The sequence below is a fragment of the Thermobia domestica genome, chromosome 8, assembly GCF_964235325.1.
Source record: "Thermobia domestica chromosome 8, izTheDome1.hap1.1, whole genome shotgun sequence".
Classification (NCBI taxonomy): Eukaryota; Metazoa; Arthropoda; class Insecta; order Zygentoma; family Lepismatidae; genus Thermobia; species Thermobia domestica.
In genome coordinates this window covers 230,452,668-230,471,953 of record NC_137461.1, presented here as the reverse complement: position 1 = coordinate 230,471,953, position 19,286 = coordinate 230,452,668, and the positions used below count along the sequence as shown (strand labels likewise).

Below are 19,286 nucleotides of genomic sequence, written 5' to 3'. Positions count from 1 at the left end.
GGAGTTGCTGTTCACGGCCGAAATATTAACAGACATATTGGGTCACACAAACACTAAATTGCAACAAGTGAGGCAAAAACTAAAGAAACCAAATCAGATTGAATATCAAGATCTCGATCTTCCAGAACTGAAGGCATGTATAGGATTGTTATTTTTTACTGCCATATTCAAATCCAACGATGAAAATTTAGAAGCACTGTTTGCTATAGATGGCACAGGTCGAGAGATATTCAGATGTATTATGTCCTTGAAACGTATAAATGTAATTTTAACATGTCTCCGTTTTGATGATGCTAATACAAGAACTGAAAGAAAAGTGTTAGATAAAACAGCGGCTATATCATGGGTGTTCCAAAAATTTATTGGGAATTGTCAGAAAGTTTACTCTATTGGCGAATACGCTTGTGTAGATGAAATCTTGATTGGATTTCGCGGGCGATGTAGCTTTAGAATGTACATTCCAAAGAAGCCCAGAAAATACGGCCTGAAACTGATGGTCTTAAATGATGCTAAGACCCACTACTTTCTGAATGGATACATATACAGTGGAAAGGGCAGTGATGGAGAAACTCTGACCGAAGAAGAAAGGACATTAGACATACCAACACAGTCAGTTCTTAGGCTTACCAAACCAATACAAGGAACGAATCGCAACGTAACTGCCGACAACTGGTTTTCATCATTGAGGCTTGTAAGAGAACTTCAAAATAAACAATTAACATACGTAGGCACCATGAAGAAATGTAAACGAGAGATTCCCAAAGAGTCTCTGCCGTCAAGGATAAGAGAAGAAACTTCTTCTTTGTTTGGCTTTTCTGAAAACACTACTCTTGTATCCCACGTGCCTAAACAGAACAAAGCTGTGATTTTAATTTCATCCATGCATCATACAAGTTCTGTATCAGAAGATTCCGGCAAACCTGAAATTATTGAGTTTTACAATAGCACAAAAGGTGGAGTGGATGCCTTTGATGAAAAATGTACCGTGTACTCCACGGCCCGTCGCTCTCGCAGATGGCCTCTTACTATTTTTTACACACTTTTAAACATTTCTTTAGTAAATTCATCTGTATTGTACTTGTCAGTCCATCCGAATGAAGAAATGAAATCCTTGAGTTTTACGTCCCACGGTTATGCCGGTTAGACTAAAGGAGACGGTGATGATGAAAGATGAGTGAAATGGTGGAATGAAGAAAGTGGGAGAAAACGGGAGAACCCCGAGAAAACCCACGAGCACGGTGTTTGTCCACCACAAAGTTCACTTGGCGAGGGCTGGGATCGAACCCGGGACCCCAAGCACCAGAGGTGAACGCTCTACCACTGAGCCACCGCGCCCCCCCATCCGAATGAAGAGAAAGCACGGTTCGACATAATTAAATCGCTTGCACAACAATTAACAGCACCACATATGAAGAGAAGAATGGTCAATAGCCACGTTCCTCGACATATTCGCCAAACTATAGCTGTTATCCTAAAGAAAGAACTTCCAATCTCACGCCAGCAGGATCTAAAGAGGTATGTAAGGTGCTCTCAGTGTCCCCGTGGAAATGATAAGAAAACGAAACAGACATGTGCTCTATGTTCTTCACCAATATGTGGAGACTGCAGAAATTATGTTTGTGATGGATGCTTACATTCAGTGTAAAAAATCTGGTACATTGTTCTTGAGAATCATTTAGTTGTTCACATAGATGAATGCATACATGTTTATAGTGAGTGTGCTAGAATTCATTTTTAGTTTGTAATTGTTTTTTAAGCTTCTTTTTGTTTTTACTTCAGGAACTGCAAAACGTACGTCTAAAATGCTCTTAAAGTGAAAACTTATTGGAAATAACGTCTTATTTGCAGAAAAGTAGTTAACTTTTATGATACATTAATAAAATATATTTTCCAGAAACGAATGAAACTAATTTAATGGTCAAATTTTATACAAAGTATTGAATAGAGCTTACAAGTAAGGGACCATATGGTTGTCGCGCAAATCAGATGCAGACATACGCCATCTGATTGAGCATGAAAAGATATGGAGAACACAGAAATTTAAGGTGCTAAGGGCCATAGGGAGCGGAGCGAGGAAAGAGGAAACATTGAATGTCGGCAAAATTGAAGAAAGTCAGGAATGACGGGAAAAGTTAATATCTTGCAAACAGGGAAAGAAACTCAACCAAAAGAAAGAAACTAAACATAACAAGGGCATCAAGGACGAAGAAAGATAATAATCAGGGATGCCATCCGGACCGCAGTGTTGCCAGCTCTGCATAACATTGATATGGAAGATATAGCACAGTATAGCAATTATGCACAAGGAAAAATATTAGTAACACAAAAGACAAATGAAAAGACTCTGTACACGTGCGTAAAAAAGTTTAACGATAGTCGTGAGTGAATAATGTACATGAGGGAGGACAAATATAGACATGAAAGTGAAGGGGGGACAAATATAGACATGATAACACAGAAACGAAAGTGTTTGGGAGCATCGTTCCATGATGATGATGATGATGATCGTTCATCGCAGATACATTAGTGTTCTCCAGTATTAATGTGTGGCAACTTGAGAACTTTCTCCGCGTTCAGTCATTTGTTCATTACCAGTTTTCCTCTAGGCGATTCCAAAAGATGATACGCTTTGCGTTTTTCAAATGTGGCTACTCCAATGAACATCCTGGATAGTTAGAAACACCTTCCGTATATTGCTTTGAAAAAGGAGTGCTGGAGAGACCGTGTGACCAGCTTGCTTTTATCCGCTGTGCTCACTGCGAGAAATGTTTGTGTGTTGACCACGCATTCATTCGTGATCTTCACGTCAACTGCAATTAAACTACAAATGGTGCGTACTGTTCTCTATTTTCCTCCATTTGTATTCACGCTAGTGTAATATTCACTCACGACTACGTTAAACCTTTTTACGCACGTGTACAGAGTCTTTTCATTTGTTTTTTGTGTTACTAATATTTTTCCTTGTGCATGAATTGCTATACTGTGCTATATCTTCCATATCAATGTTATACAGGGCTGGCAATACTGCGGTCCGGATGGCAACCCTGATTATTACGTTTCTTCGTCGTTGATGCCCTTGTTTTGTTTAGTTTTTTTTTCTTTTGGTTGAGTTTCTTTTCCTGTTTGCAAGAAATTAACTTTTCCCGACATTCCTGACTTTCTCCAATTTTGCCGACATTCAATGTTTCCTCTTTCCTTGCTCCGCTCCCTATGGCCCTTAGCACCTTAAATTTCTGTGTTCTCCATATCTTTTCATGCTCAATCAGATGGCGTATGTCTGCATTTGATTTGCGCGACAACCATATGGTCCCTTACTTGTTAGTATTTACGTGGGGTAGAAAATACCCCACCTCCAGGTTACTGCGACAAAATTCATATGTCCCAGGTTAAGGGTTAATATCGTTAGATAGCGTACAAAGCATTGAAATCTGAGACCGAGGAAGCAGCCGATAGCAAAATTAAAGTGGGGAAAAAAAAACGTGATGACAGTGAAAGGGAGTGGATATCAAAAGCAATCATTCTTGTTGCATCATACCTCATTTTACCATGGATTCCCTCGTTAAAACTTTTGTTGACCACAGAGGGTTTATGAAATGTTTTTAATATAATCGAATGTACCAATCATGATACTTATTTGTTTTATACAGACAACGCTACTTTATTAAGAAATATATTAGTTTATAAAACGGCAAGATTCAGCGAAAGTCCATCCAAGTTTGGAAAGAACCTTTTAAAGCTTTTTTTTTTTCTTAGCACCAAACCACCGCGATAAGCATTTTAATTCTTCCAATTTTTCTTCCTATTCCTTTTCGTACTATACATACTCTGTACATGTTTACTTGTTTTGTCTGTCAGGCAGAAAATTCTTTACATATAAAATTACACAATCCTGTGCACAATTACTCTGATTCCAAACCAAGGTGATGAGGTATCTATTGAAGCTTTCCTGGCGACGTATTGTGAACAGGTCTTCCCGGGCTAGCAGCCAGGTAAATACTGTTATTACCTGGCTGCTAGCCCGAGAAGACCTATTCACAATGTGATTTCTTTTTTTCTTTTTACAAACTTAAACTATTAACTTTAATTACTATAATGAGTTTTCATGTGAGATGTAAGTTTATCTTAATGGAAGAAGTACCCACCATATTTGGTGCATAAGCATTAGTTATCTTTAAAATGCTTTAACACGTGTTTCTTTAAAGAAGATAAGGTGGGAAACTCTCCAAAACAGAGGACACAAGAAATTTGTTGTCTCCCTTCAGAATGAGTTTTCAAATGAACATTCATTAATTTTTCAGAATTAAATGATTCACCACAAACTGGACATTCAAAAGTTTTTTCAGCAGAATGGATACGAAGATGATCTGATAAATAATTCCTCTTACCAAATTGTGCACCACATACTGTGCATTCATGTAATTTCATCCCCTTATTTGTTTTCAGATGTGAAGACAAATTATTTTTCGAAGAAAATGTTTTACCACATTTAAGCAATTGGTAAGGTGTTTCAACTGTGTGGGCAGTTCTAATATGCGTTTTAAAATATTTAGGACCAAAATATTTACCACATACTGTACAGGCTTTTAGCTTTCCTGAATAATGCATTTTCATATGCTCGTTCAAACTACTCTTGTATTTGTAGCGTTTGTTACAATGTTCACAGCTCAATGCATTCTTACTAACATGAATATTCATCTGTGAACTTTGTGAATCTTTCAAACACATTTCACTTGACACATCTGATTGATTTTTAGAAATTATATCACTGGGATGGAACACTTCTTTATGTGCTAAAGACCTGTTTAGAGGCAAATTTTGCGTTGGATGATCAGCTACTATATTGTATTTTGCAGAAACAGCCCTGGTATGGTTTAATAAGTACGTTTTACTATTCATTGAGTGAGTTAACTTGGCTTTTGAAATGTCACATCTAGCTAAATCATGGTATTTGTGAATTCTCAAGTGTGAATTTAAAATGTATTTCAGAGCAAAAGCTTTACCACATACAGAACAAACAAAAGGTCTTTCGTCTGAATGAGTACATTTTATATGTACTTCCATGTCTTTTTTACGATGGTATTTTTTGCCACATATGGGACAAGGAATGAAATCTTCAGGAGAATGAGTCCTCAAATGTTCAAGCAAGCCACTTTTATATCTGTAGCATTTCTTACACTGCGAACACTTAAACCTTTTATTGCTGGTTTTAGCTCTTATGTGAGAATTAAGTGATTTGTTCCCAGACGCTGTCCTGACACGCTTCACTGACAAGGGTTTACCATCTGCTGAATGAACGAAGTTGCCTTTTGAAACATCGAATATGGTTGAATTCTGGATTAGGTGATTTTTTACGTGTGATGTCAAAGTGTATTTCAGAGCAAACGCTTTACCACATACAGAACAAACAAACGGTCTTTTGTCTGAATGAGTACATTTCATGTGTACTTCCAGATCTCTTTTACGATGATACTTCTTGCCACATAAAGAACACGGTATATAATTTTCTGGGAAATGACTCCTCACATGCTCAACCAATCCACCTTTAGTTTTATAGCGTCTCTTACAGTACCGACATGCAAATAGCTCATCGTTAGCGTGAACTTTTAAGTGAGAGTTAAGTAAAAATTCATGCTTGAACATTCTGTTACAGTGAGCACATTTATATTGTTCACCTTTTGAGTGAATGAGCCTATGAGTATACAAGTACCTTTCTTGTCTGAACCTTTTCCCGCACACTTCACACGACAGTTCATGTTCTTCCGAAATAATATTCTTCTGATCAGTTGTGGTCGCGTTTAACTTTTCTAGAAGATACCCATGCACAGATGATTCCTCAATATCCATTAAAGTAAAGATGTCATCAAATGACGAATCACTTGCATAATCTTCCTTCACATTCTCTTCTTTCACAAAAACTACTTGTTGAATGGACTCCGCTGAATTTTCATCAAAGCTAAAATTTTCACTTGTATTTGCCATAATGAACTTTTTTTTTCAAATATAAATTAAATAAGTTAATTAGAAAAAAAGTATTTTACAACATATTACAATAGATCAAACAACATACAGCACTTAGCTTCATTACTACTTTAGCAAACTGATATTTTCAAAACAAGCTTTTTCCCTCTTATGATTCTCCAACAAACAAAACCATTCACGAAGAGTTTTATCGACTTCATGGCAAACCAAATGTCAGGAACCAATCTGAAAAATAAATAAATATAAATAAAGCCATGCCGGATTAGATGTGTTCCCCAATCACATCAACCCAAATTGCCGTATGCTATAACACTAAGATATTTTCACTTAATATTCCTTATAAAACATTTACAATACTAGCTATATAAAACATGAGTTGAGCGAAATATGTAATGCAAATATTAAAGAGATTGATTTCGTGGTCTTAATATTGGATGATCTACTGCACAATAAGTTTCAAAATATGTGGGAGTCACCTAAGTAATACACGAACACAGACCAATATAAGAATAGGAACAGTAGCGTGATTCCAAAAATATCGTAAGATATTTAGATGAAATTTTAAATCCTCACGGAAGTGAACATACGTATTATCTATGTAACAAATTAGACCATTTGTTTTGTGGAGTCGTTGTTCTTGTGTTTATATGCTGTTATTGGTTCTAGTGACTGTCGTGAGGGAAGATGTACGTGAACTTCTGCATTATTTTACAGGATGGCCAAAACATAAGAGAACTAAAAGTCAACACACAGTCCATTTCTTGGATTGTTGTGCTATAAAGTGATTGTTGTAGTGATTTCAAGTAGAAAATAAATAAAAAAAACTGATACAGAAAGTAATGCATTCCGATATAAGAACAAATATATGTGTATTAAAACTTTGTACAAATGATAAAAGTAGTCTCGTATTTCACAAAACAACAGGAGACAGAAGAGTAAGCGGTAGACAGAACAGTAAGATCAGCTATTAAAATGGGTATATTTTATTCAACCATACTATTCAAAGTATATTGATTAAAAGTAATTAATTCATACAGTAGACAAGTGGCATAAACCAAAGGGCTGATGTACTCAAGTACACCCCCCTTACTATAGTGATATCAAAAAGTAATTCTACATTTATACATACAGTATATTCCATTGCTACTAATTCCTTATGTACCGTCTGCGGGTGCGAATAGAGAGTACTAAAAAATAAAGAGGATGCTCAGGTTATTTTTTTAAATTTTATTGAGCTTCTCCCTAGCAGAATTGTTGGCGTGACTATATTCTTGGTCCCTTGTTCTATTATTGGCGAATTGTCCCTGGTTCTATTTCCAGTTGTATCACTAATATTTTCCGCTGTTGACCTGTTATCATGAACGTCTGTAGTAACTCAGTGGTTAAGTGATTACCTTTGGTGTGAGGGCATCCAGGTTCGATCGCAGCTCGCGCCAAGTAGTCTTTTATCAGACAACTACCTTTTTCTCAGATTCTCTCGTTCACTACTACTACCTCTATTCCATCATATAATTCATTAACATTATCCTTTCCCTTAGCGTCCAAAGCATAATCGCAAGACCTAAAATAGATTTCATTTTCTCATCATCATGACGTAATTAGACAACTACATGAATTAAGAAGCAATGAACTCAGGCCCGAAAGTTAAAAATAATGACACAATAGCTGATGGGTCAACTACGTACCACCCGGTTGAACGAGTTATACTTGGCTAGCCATAACCCTTTATTGATAGTAGTGCGACAGTGAGTTTAGAATATCTTTCTATCTGTAATTAGTCTTATTAATATGTCCAACCTATATGATTAAAGAAAACTCAAAAAAATGTGAGTCGTTTGTCATCTGTCTCCACTGCAATTCGGTTCGTTTTTGAGTACTGAAATGAAAAGCTCAACGTGATGTCACAAGAGCACATGAAAGTTGATCAGAGCATGCAACAAACATGTATTAAGCTCAAACGAAGTGCACACACACGGAGAATATAAACATAATTGCTTTCATTAAATTTAATCTTATTCAGCATACCGTCTTGATTTTTTTAAAACTGCATATGAAAGAAATCTCAAGTAAAACCAGGACCTCTGGCAATCCTGTCATGTGGGTGACGTCACTTATAAACAAAAACAAAAAAGAATGTTCGGAACTTTGCCATATGCACAGTTGAATCAACATATACAATTAACACGGAGGTTAGTTTAAAGACATGTTATTCAGGTGCAAGAAAATTTTGGGAGCAACCATCGAAAGTGTGGGAATAATTGTCAATTTAATTAATTTAGGCTGGACTAAGAAAAGGAACTAAGAAAAAAGATGGAGAAAGCCAAAGAGAAGTATATGGAACAGACATGTGAAGAGACAATGAAACTTCAACGGCGCGACAGATATCATGTAATCTATCAGAAAGTACAAGAATTAGAAGGAAAAGCTAACGGAACTATACGCACGTTTAAAACGAAGGTCAACAAGGTCATGCTGCACTTAAAATTAAAGAATCCTTACAATCTGGAAGGGATACATAGAGAAAGGATCTGTATGAACAAAAGGACCGCATCAAAAATATTGTAATCGAAACACGGGAAGAGGTAGACGTTGAAGAAAAAAGACACAGTATATTAAGAAAAGAATACAAGCCACCGAGGACATACGAAGGACGAAGGTCATTGTAGAAGACGACAAACCAGCAGATTTGAAGTAGGGATTATGGGACAATGCAATGCAAATACTGACTTCACTTATTAACAAGGTCCACCTAAGTCGAGAATGTCCAAAGGATTTTCTTGATGCTACGATAGTTGCATTACCCAAGAAAAAGCAAAACAAGTACAGTGATGATAGAATCATTAATCTTATTTCCCACACTGGAAAGGTTATTGCACGCATACTGAACAAGTTGCTGGAAATTAAGATAGAAGATATGGAGGTAGTTCAATTTGGACTCCAGAAAAGAAAATGCACTAGAGATGCAGTTGGGTTGTTGAAAATTTTATCAGAACGAGTTATTGATGTAAAGGAAGAGTTGTGTTTCTCTTTCGTCGAATGCCAAAAGTTTTTCGACCTGTCAATTAAACTAAACTCCTGAAAATATTAAAAGAAATTGGGGTGACATCGAGAGACCGACGACTGATTTGAAATTTGTACATAGGACGTGTGGAGGTACGTTAGAATGAACAAGAAACCAATAGAATGGAGATTCGGAGAAGATTCAGACAAGGATATAATATGTCATCCCAAATATTCAAGATTTACAGAGAAGGTACAATGAAGGAAGCACTAATGAGGGTTAGAGATTTCATGACCAAAACGTAGATCATTAACACGGTCAAGTATGCAGATCATATGGCTATTCTAGCTAGAACCGAAGGAGAACTACAAGAGATGATGAACAAAATAGATGACACTGGGAAACTACATGGAATGGAAATCAATGTCGGAAAATACAAAGTCATGAGAATATATCGTAGAAACACACCTTTACAGGTCATAGTAGAACAAAGAGAACTTGAGGACGTCGATAATATCAAGTATCTCGGAAATAATTTGAAGAGAAATGGTTACTGCAATAAAGAAATAAGATCAAAAATTGCAGTAACGAAAGAGAGATTCTACGAAAAGAGATCACTCTTGACTAGCATGTTTAATATTGGACTAAGGGAGAACCTGGTCAAATGCTATATGATGTATTGGACTGCATGGTTCAGAAACTTGGACAATACAGAAGTCAAAGAAAGAATATTTAAGAGCGCTTCGAAATGTGCTGCTGGAGGATGATGGAGAAGGTAAACTGGACGGAGAAGGTAAAAAAAAAAAACAAAGAAAAAACGTAGACGTTTTAAAATACGTAGGAGAGAAGAGAGCGGATGCTTCGAAGGAAGGCCAACTGGATTCGACACAAACTGCGAAGAAATTGTTTTCTCATACCGCCATAGAGGAAAAGATGTTGGGGAAGTAAGGAGTAGGAATAAAAAGAGCATAACTGACCGGATTTAAAATAATAAGAGAATATTGAGAGCTAAAAGAGAAAGCTGGGGATGCGCGTGTGTCCAGAGCCGCTGACGTGCTTCATTCCTTTAGATACATTCCCGCGCGGACCAGTGCTGCAGTCCTATGTTGACTCGATTAGATAGAATTCACCTTTTATGAATAACTTGGACTAGTTGGTATTTTTTGCATTTCAGTTTTTAAGAAAGAAGTCAGCACACTGTATTTACACATAACAGTTAAACCATCCGAATGTGAATCTGCATCCAGTAATGCAACTTGTCTTTTAACAAATACTTTCTAAAGTTGTAAGAATGAATTGTCTCTTATGAAAAAAGTAAGTATAATATGAACCTTACTATGTTTGCCTAAACTGGGAGCGCACGTTGAGCATACGAAAAAAAAAATGTACTTTCTACAACAACGTGCATCAACTTCCGGACAGTGCTATATCATCTGGTAACATTCATTTCACTTAAACCAGTTCTAGTATGGTTCTGCATCAATAGAAAAACCTTCGTTCAGATTTAGAATATGGGGCCACATTGATAGAGCATTTAAACTGCAGGATTATTCACGGATATTCTGTGTTGTGGATTTTATCTTCTTTGCCTCAGTAGATCATATGTGTATTACAAATGTGGCTGCAAGCAAAACAATAGTGCTACACACACTTATTTATACGCAAATTGTAAAAGAATTGTAATATTTCAACAATCACTTCTGGTGGCCGTTTTTGAATTTCACCAATTTTAAGTTGGGCTGTCATGTCACCCAGTATAAACCTTGTAGAGGACAAGAACGAAATTTTTGAAACCCTTTTGATTTTTTCAACATTTCGAGTGGTGTGCCTAAACTTAACCTGTATGTTAAAATATATATTTTAAATAACATTAAAACGGTGGATGTGCGTGTAAATCACGTGGAAAAACATATGCACTAACTTGTTTCAGATATTGGTTACGCAGCGCTGGGATTACGTCTGTAGGAGCAGCACATTTGGGATAGTTGCTATATGTGCATAAAATGCAAACGCGTAGAACACGCATCATATATCATGTGAGAAGCTCATTACAGCATGATAGATTTCGGCAATGATTGCATAGTAAAATACCATACCTAAACCGCATTCTCTATGTTCACAAATGATTGACAGGTTTGGCGTGTTTATATTTGTTAATATTAAACTTTACTGTTGGCGCATAACTAAAAAAGATTGTTGAAAAATTATAGTTCATTTACTAATTTACTGCTTATTACCACCTAGAAGGTTTCCACTGCATGACAGGAAACTATCACACTTGGTATAGATAAAATTAGAAGCCACCAGAAGTAATTGTTCAAAAATTAAAATTCTTTAGCGATTAGCTATAAACGCGGCTTTCGGAAGTGTAGGAGAAAAACTACAGTACAAAAAATACAAACCAACCTGTGCTTGGTGCCCATTAACCTCTACAATCCCAGTGTTCTCAATTGAGTACATATTTCTTTATTCATTAATTCTCATTCATAAATATAGGTACATCATACTTTCAGATCTTACCCTACTTAGACATTTGTGGTATCGTTTCTGAAGTTATTTTCTTCAGCGATTGGCAACGCAAGGAAGGAGTATTATTTCATATCAATATGATTGAATGTTCAAAGAGACCGGAAGATTGTGCCAAGAAAAGAGATACGTACTCAGCAAGCTTTACCTTGTAAGTATTTTAAAAAATTATGTATATCTCCTCTGATGTTATTTAATGACACAATTTACAAGTTATTCTTAATAGTCACTAGTTTTGTCATCACGAGCCATGAAATGTAGGTTCCCAAATGAGTACTTTGAGTCTGTATTACAGAGGCATGTGAGGAGTTCTCAAAAAAGTACACGCATTGTTTTCATGTTTATTGTATTCAAACAAAGATTCTGGGTCTATATAAGCACTTCGTTGGATTGAGTGCTTCTTGTAGATTAACTTTTTTCTGCCGCTTCAATTGCAATGGAAATAAATTTATTGTTTGGGAATAATGTATTGGACATCTGACAATAGTTTTGTCTGGTAATAATATTCCAATTTTTCGTATGTTAATTTAAAAAAAAAAATTAATTGATTTTTAAAATATACCAGAATGATTAGAGACATTGAATGTAGTATATTTAATTTGTTCAGGTTTCCGTATTACATGGCAGATCTGTCTCATAATTTACACACAATATTTCTGATCAATTTCCTTTAAATGCATGCCTGCAAACAGAAGAAAATGAAATGAAATCATTGAGTTTTATGTCCCACGATTATGCCGGTTAGGCTAAAGGAGACGGTGATGATAAGTAATGAATGAAATGGTAGAATGAAGAAAGAGGGAGGAAACGGGAGAATCTCGAGAACACCCACGCACACGGTGTTTGTCCACCACAAAGTTCACTTAGCGGGGGCTGGGATCGAACCCGGGACCCCAAGCACCAGAGGTGAACGCTCTCTCACTGAGCCACCGTGGCCCCTGCAAAAAGAAATTCTACAATACTTAGAAGATAGCGATCTAGAACACAGTCGGGGACCCTGGAGAGGAATTTCGTCCAGACACTGAAGAAGAATCTGGTAATACTGAAGTAGAAGAAAATGATCAACCAGGGTCAGTCCAGAGACAAATAGACAAGTGAATGACTGGATTTTATAGAAAACAGACTGTAAATCTTCTGGCATCTCGAAAAAAGATATATTGGATTCGTTGAAATTCAGATCAACTATTGCACATCCTCTACCTTTAAAGCCGTATCTGCAAGGGTAGGCAAACCCCGATCTAGATTACCAAATGTGGGATAGTACAGAAAGGTAAGCGACCGTCTGCCATGCCACTAACATGTTGCAGATACGATGGAATAGAGCATTGGCCCGAAGATGTAAAGGGAAATATACAACATCGGTGACGCTTTAAAGGTTGTTCAGGAAGATCACGAGTAAAATGCAATAATAGAAAATTTATATCTTTGCTTTCAAAACAGAAAATACTTCAAAATTTCCATGTAAGTTACGATAGTTCCTTCTTACATCCATTCCACATTCTTTTAGGATCAATTGTACATACAATTTATCTCTAATTCTGTTCAGGGAGATCAAAATGTAAAAGAATAATAATATTATTATTCTCTGCTTTGAAAACAAGGATTGTTATCAAAATTATGCTCTAAAGTAACTAAACTGTTTTATGTATGACTGTTCTAGCTATTTGTAATCAGCTATAATTATAATAAGTAATTAGACTTTGTTTAAAGTAATTTAAATTAAACACATTAAATTATATTAGTTGTTGCTATACTTGTATTGAGACCCAAAGTACTCAAATGAGCACTAACCAATAAAATCCATCCGAAAGCAAATTTTTCACAAGTAATCTGTCTTTTCTTTTATTCTATTTTTCAGAACACAAAAAGTTAGCAAAAATAATCTTTTCATCGTTTGAAAAAAATCAGGACTGTAGAGGTTAAAAACCATGAATGCTAACCTAATCATGCAAGGCGAAGCCGGTGGGCTCGTGGGTAACTGGACGGTGCGTCAGCGTTGGTGGATATGCGCACAAGAGAGGGTAGTGGAAAGAAGTGGGTTCTTGCAATAATATGAGTTTCAAAACATGTCATGATTTCATACTATAATACTTGGCTAATCTTTACTTTGACTCAAACAGTGACTGCAACCAGATCACATGAATCGGTTACAGTTAATGTCCGACTCAAAGTAATGTATAGTAGCTTCACTCTATAAGTAGCCACTTGCTCACAAAGGGAAGCCGCCCCCATGTGCAGTTTCTTTTCATACTGTCCTGTTTGGTTTTCCTCTCCCTTGAAAACTGACTGACGGGCAATAAACTGAACTCAAACTGTTGCCAAATTTTTGTCAATGATCCTTTTTCTTTCCTTCTTTCTGTTAAAAGGAAAACAGTTTGAGATAGATACGCTCTTGAGTATACGAGCTGCTGGTTATGGTGTGGTATATTTGGACGAAACATGGTTTGACACGCATGATACAGTGAAGAAGGGATGGGACGATGGAACTTGCGGTTGTGGGCTTAATACACCAGTATCACGAGGGAAAAGAATAATGGTTCTTCGCGCAGGTGGAAAGGAGGAGTGGGTGCCAAATTGTCTTTATCTTTCAGCAAAGAACATCGCGGATGCGAAAGCAGACCCTCATGATTAAATGAATTATATTATTTTTGAGAATTGGTTCCAACATTCCCTCCTGAATAATCTTAGAAGTGATAGAAAATACGCTATAGTTCTCGATAATACTAGTTACCATTCCCGGCAAATTATTAGAATTCCTACACGAGCAACACCCAAGCCCAAAATCATAGAATATATGAATGAATTTAACATCCGTATCCCAGATCCAGTTCCAATCAAAACTGTCTTACTGGAACTTACTAAAGCAGCCAATATTAGTAAACAGTTTGCAATCGATAAATTGGCTAAAGCTGCTGAGAATGAAGTATTAAGGCTCCCCTTTTATTTTTGCGTATTAAACCCCATTGAAATGGTGTGGGCTCAATTAAAACACAAAATGAAGAAAAGCTAGTGTTTGTTCCCTTGTTTGCTAGTGTTCGCTAATGTTTGTGACGCTTTGCGGAAGTGTTCAGAAGAAATTAATATACAATTTTTGAGCAAGTGTGTGCAGAAAACAATGGAAGTAGAGGCGACGTATTATACAGCTTTAACAGATAATATGGAGAGATTTGTCATTCATGTAGCGGACGACGACAACGATGATGATGACGATGATGGTGACAATTATGAACTCAATAACGGAATCCAATAATGGTAAGTCATTACTCAAATTTTATTCTGACTAAACAAATTATTTTTGTTGTTTTATAACTAGCCTGTGGCTAGCTGGGGGCTCCGTCCCCAGACCCCGCATTTGCTCGGCCTACGGCCTTGCTTCTCTTATGTGTCAGCCTTTGCATGAACAGTAAATTTCGTGCATTTTCTCTTCATATTTCTTGAACTTGACTAGCTAGGGTCTTTGCCCCCCACGGCCCTCCTTTCCTCGGCCTACGGCCTCGCACCTCTTAAACCCACAATTCTACCGAATTTCAAGTTTCTTTTCCTATTTCGACTACATACAAGATAAGATTTTGTATCCCAAGAAAACACCTATTTAAATAACATGGCGATTTCTTCATTCCACCTTTAGACTCTTTAAAAATTAAAACTATTCACTTTTGCCAATTTTCCCTATGAGTTAGCCCCGGAAAACTACAATCATGCCAAATTTCATTATTCCAATCCTGCAGGAAGTGCCTAAACATTTTGAGGTGTAGAAGATGTCCCATATAAAGAACATGGGAAATATTTTTTCCAATTGCCCAGAAAACCACTCTAAAGTTTGAAATTGTTATTATTGGTGATTCACTTACACACTAACGAAAACGTACAAGCATACCGAATTTCAAGTTTTTGTTCTAATTCCAAGTACCTAAAATATGACATTATAGGTGGAAAAAAACGCCCATTTAAATAACATGGGGAAATTCTTCATCCACGTTTTAGGCAACCTAAAACTTAAAAATATTAACTTTTGGCAATTTTCCTTTCGGTTAGTCCCGGAAAGCTACAATCATGCGAAATTTCAAATTTCCACGTTAACCGAAAGTACCCCTTTAATTTATGTCAGTATGTAGTTTTATATACAGTTAAAATAGGATAGAGTAAGGAAAGCACACACACACACACACACACACACACACACACACACACACTGGAGGGAAAGAGGGAGAGAAAAGGGGCCGAGGGAAAGGAAGGTACTACGCATGGCAACGTTTAGCATTTTCTTCTTCCAAAGGGACCACAAACTTTATAACGGCTTCTTTGTGTTAAATTCAGTCTCTCGACTGGCTACCGACTGGGCGCGCTTTCTATAGAATGTTAAGAATTATACTATAAGTACAAGGGCCAAAATGTTACTAACACTATTCCTGAAGTCTTCCGAGAAATCAATTCAGGTGAGGCGGTGACTATCAATTTTGAGATCTACATGGGGGGCTACCGCCCCCCAAACCCTCCTCTCAAGTACCATAAAAACATCCAAAACACAATAAATAATCGAACCACTACTGTAAAGCTAACGTAAGGGAAAATTAAAAAAAAACTAATTATAAATCAGTGTAGCATGACAAAAGAATTACATCTCAACAAGACAATAGAACAACCTGCAGCAAGCCAAATACTTTCCCAAATACTCGTAATCTTGCGAAATACTCAAATGCAAAACAAATCAAGAATAAAAATAATATCAATTAAAAAATTAAAACACTAACCGTTTTGCCATAGCAGAACTCTCATGAATAATGAACTCATAATTGCTGATTCCACACACGAAAAAATAAGATAACAAGAACACATGCGCAATACTCAACTTCACATTATTGAAAAATGTTCCTTTTTGCACAGACGTCGAATTATTAAAGCGAGCACACTTGCTATTATTACAAACAAGAAAAACCAATAAACGCCCACTTTTACCAAACGTCAGAAGTATCTTCAGCCTTTGACCAAACCATAACAGTTTTCTCTAACTCAATTAAACCACACAGTGCTGCAGAGCGATATGAGTTGATATCCAAATCGAATACAAACTTATTTAAAAACAACAAGTTCCAATTCATTGTATTAAATTCATGATGCGGTTTCTCAATCGCATTTGCTAACTCGATCGTCGCCATGGAACGAAAATTCAATTATGTGCTCCCCACATGCCACCCGCACACACATACAAGCAGACAGAACATGTGACATCAAAGTAACAAACTACCATATGACTGTAGGGAAACACCTAGTGGGAAAAATATGGGGCTTAAGTTTGGAGTTGCCCCTCCAGTCTGAAGGTGACCTTGGACTTTGCAATATACAAAAAACAGTGCTTAAAGTATTAAAAATTGTTGCATTTCACTTAACTTCAGTACTCCGTGGGCTTCACAAAAATTTAAAAAGTTTTCTTCATTATTTTTGCGCATCCGTTACACCTGTTCGCCATATTTTACAACTACCATGCTGCTGAAACCTTCCGCGAATGCTTCCGCATCCGGCAAATAGTACTAAATCCCACATATCTTTTCTCGTATTAAACATAACTCTCCTGCCGAACTTACATTCCTAAACATCAAATAAAAACATCAAATTATCATTTCTTACCTCATTTCTCCTGTAAATTTTCCTGATTTTTATAAAAAGCGGAGAGGCAACTCTAAACTTAACCCAAATAGGGATCTTTGAACTAAGGACGTCACACCAAAGGCATGAATATTTCCAACAAGTGACTCACGCAGAAACAGTTTCAGGAATTGACTGAACCTATAAGAACTGATTAAAGTTACTGTTTGAGTCAAAGTAAATACTTTCCTAATACTCCACTTGTAAATATAAAATACAGGTGTAAATATAAATATAAAATACACTATGCAGAAATATGCCGCAGGTGCAAAATAGCATCTCATAAAGTCATCTTTCATATGCACTCTTTTATCTGTCGTACAGCATTTGTAATGATTTTACATTAGTAATCCTAAACTTGTAAACACATAATATAGGTGGGCTTGTGTATAGCCCGCTCCCCCCAGTTCTTTGTCACCGGAACTGGAAGAGTCACTACTACTACTACTGCTACTACTACTACTTATATCGAGAACAGAACCCAACCAACCCCTGCGGGGCTTCTAACCCGTTCCTACCACTACTACTACTACTTATACTAAAGCTTCCTTACCGCAAGATTTACATCTTAAATTTTTATAACATGCGATTCCGATTCATTATGAACTAGTATGAATCGTTAGAAAAGATATGATTCGTTAAAAATCACTGGGGGGAGCGGGCTATACTCAATCCTATAGGTATATTACTTTGTATTTAATAGAGTTGCCTAGAGAAATTTTAGGTGCAGCTTTACTATACAGATCCATAGATTGTAAAATATACGAAAAAATTTGGGAAAGTCTTTAATTTCCGTATTTTCTGTAGAGAACAGAACCCAACGAACCCCTGCGGGGCTTCTACCCCGGTACTACCCCTACCCCTACTCCTACTCCTATTACTATTTATACTACGGATCCGTATAGTAAAACTGCACGAAATATTATTCTTTATAAACATATCGGATATAGTATACGTAAGACCGTCTGAGTTCCAGAAGCTGGACGCTCATACTTTTAGGGATTATTCATTGAGTATCTACGAACTTAGAAAGGGGGTAACAAACCCACTTTCATTTACTTATCCACTGATACGAAAATAAAAAAGAACGTACCTATTTGCCCTTGTACTTTATATGCTATAGCGCATTACATTATATGCAACAAGGCTTTTGGTCTGCATCATGATATAAATTTAAAAATATTTAACATTTTTCGAATCGAAATCAACAAAATTTATTCTAGAAAGTAAAAATAGAATGTTAAGCACATATATTGAAGACAACGCAGTGATTTAATTTGGTAACGTATAAATATATAATATGAAGTATCCTCGCGCACAGAAGACAGGGGGTTCTCATGTATACTATTACCAACATATCTTTCATATAATGTTCAATTTTACCTGTAAATCTTCCAAAATGTGGTGCGCCTAAACTACACCTGCACCCTTTTGAAAATACTATTCTTGTGAATCACTACATTTTGCCGGTAAGTTTTCAACAGAAATTACCTTGTTCTTAGTCTGTCTCTACCAACACATGACTTCACTATTATGAACGATAACTTCCACAGATCTTCCATATGAACGACAGAATCTATTTCCATTTACTACGTTTATTTTGTGCAGGCTGCCTTTTTACTTCTTTTCTTCAATTATGTCCAGCGCTGAAGCCTTTGAGCAATCTAGTCGCAAAGTAGTGTAGAGCAGAGAAGTACCCTAAAATTAAAAGTGTGTAAGTTCTAAATGTACGAAGACATAGTAAAAAGTAAGTAGATAATACGTGGTAAATGAGTAATAAAGTAGTTAAGCCCCTTACAAGATCCGTTCGCCCCGTCATCTCTCCAAAAAGTATATAAATAAAACAACGACGTCTCGCCGCAAATTCTCAAGCAGCGACGTTAGGTCGTTAATATTTCCTTCTGAATGTTCAAAAATTCCCTTTCTTAAGATAAAATTTCCCACATTTTCGTTGAGTATTCAATTATTAAAGTTAGAATTTAATTCCCAATTATATATGTCGTCTGAATTCTGTCTGGCTTTCCGGATTCCAGAAAGTAGAATTCCGGAATTGGTCGTCCCTAAATAGGGAGAGAGAAATAGTTGAGTGCCCCACAATTATGCACCGAGGCTCAGGTAGATGGTAATAATGAATGGG

General features: G+C 36.5%; 1 protein-coding gene across 4 annotated transcripts; it reads right to left on the bottom strand.

The window, feature by feature from the left end:
• Nucleotides 1-3,307: 3,307 nt before the first annotated feature.
• LOC145693475 (uncharacterized) lies at nt 3,308-19,085 on the bottom strand. Of its 4 annotated transcripts, none has more exons than XM_081769507.1 (3): nt 18,948-19,085; nt 18,641-18,847; nt 3,308-6,204 (listed from the first exon to the last, which is right to left on the bottom strand). In XM_081769507.1, exon 3 carries the CDS (start codon nt 5,977-5,979, stop codon nt 4,162-4,164), a length of 1,818 nt encoding a protein of 605 aa, XP_081625633.1. In that variant the 5' UTR covers nt 5,980-6,204; nt 18,641-18,847; nt 18,948-19,085; the 3' UTR covers nt 3,308-4,161. The 4 variants fall into 4 exon arrangements, with proteins under 4 accessions (XP_081625633.1, XP_081625635.1, XP_081625634.1 ...); XM_081769509.1 differs by adding an exon at nt 17,132-17,299 and having other exon boundaries at nt 18,641-19,070; XM_081769508.1 differs by adding an exon at nt 17,132-17,290 and having other exon boundaries at nt 18,641-19,070.
• Nucleotides 19,086-19,286: the final 201 nt, after the last annotated feature.

Coding starts and splice junctions, on each gene's coding strand:
- LOC145693475 (XM_081769507.1), bottom strand. CDS start 5,979: ATGGCAAATACAAGTGAAAATTTTAGCTTTGATGAAAATTCAGCGGAG.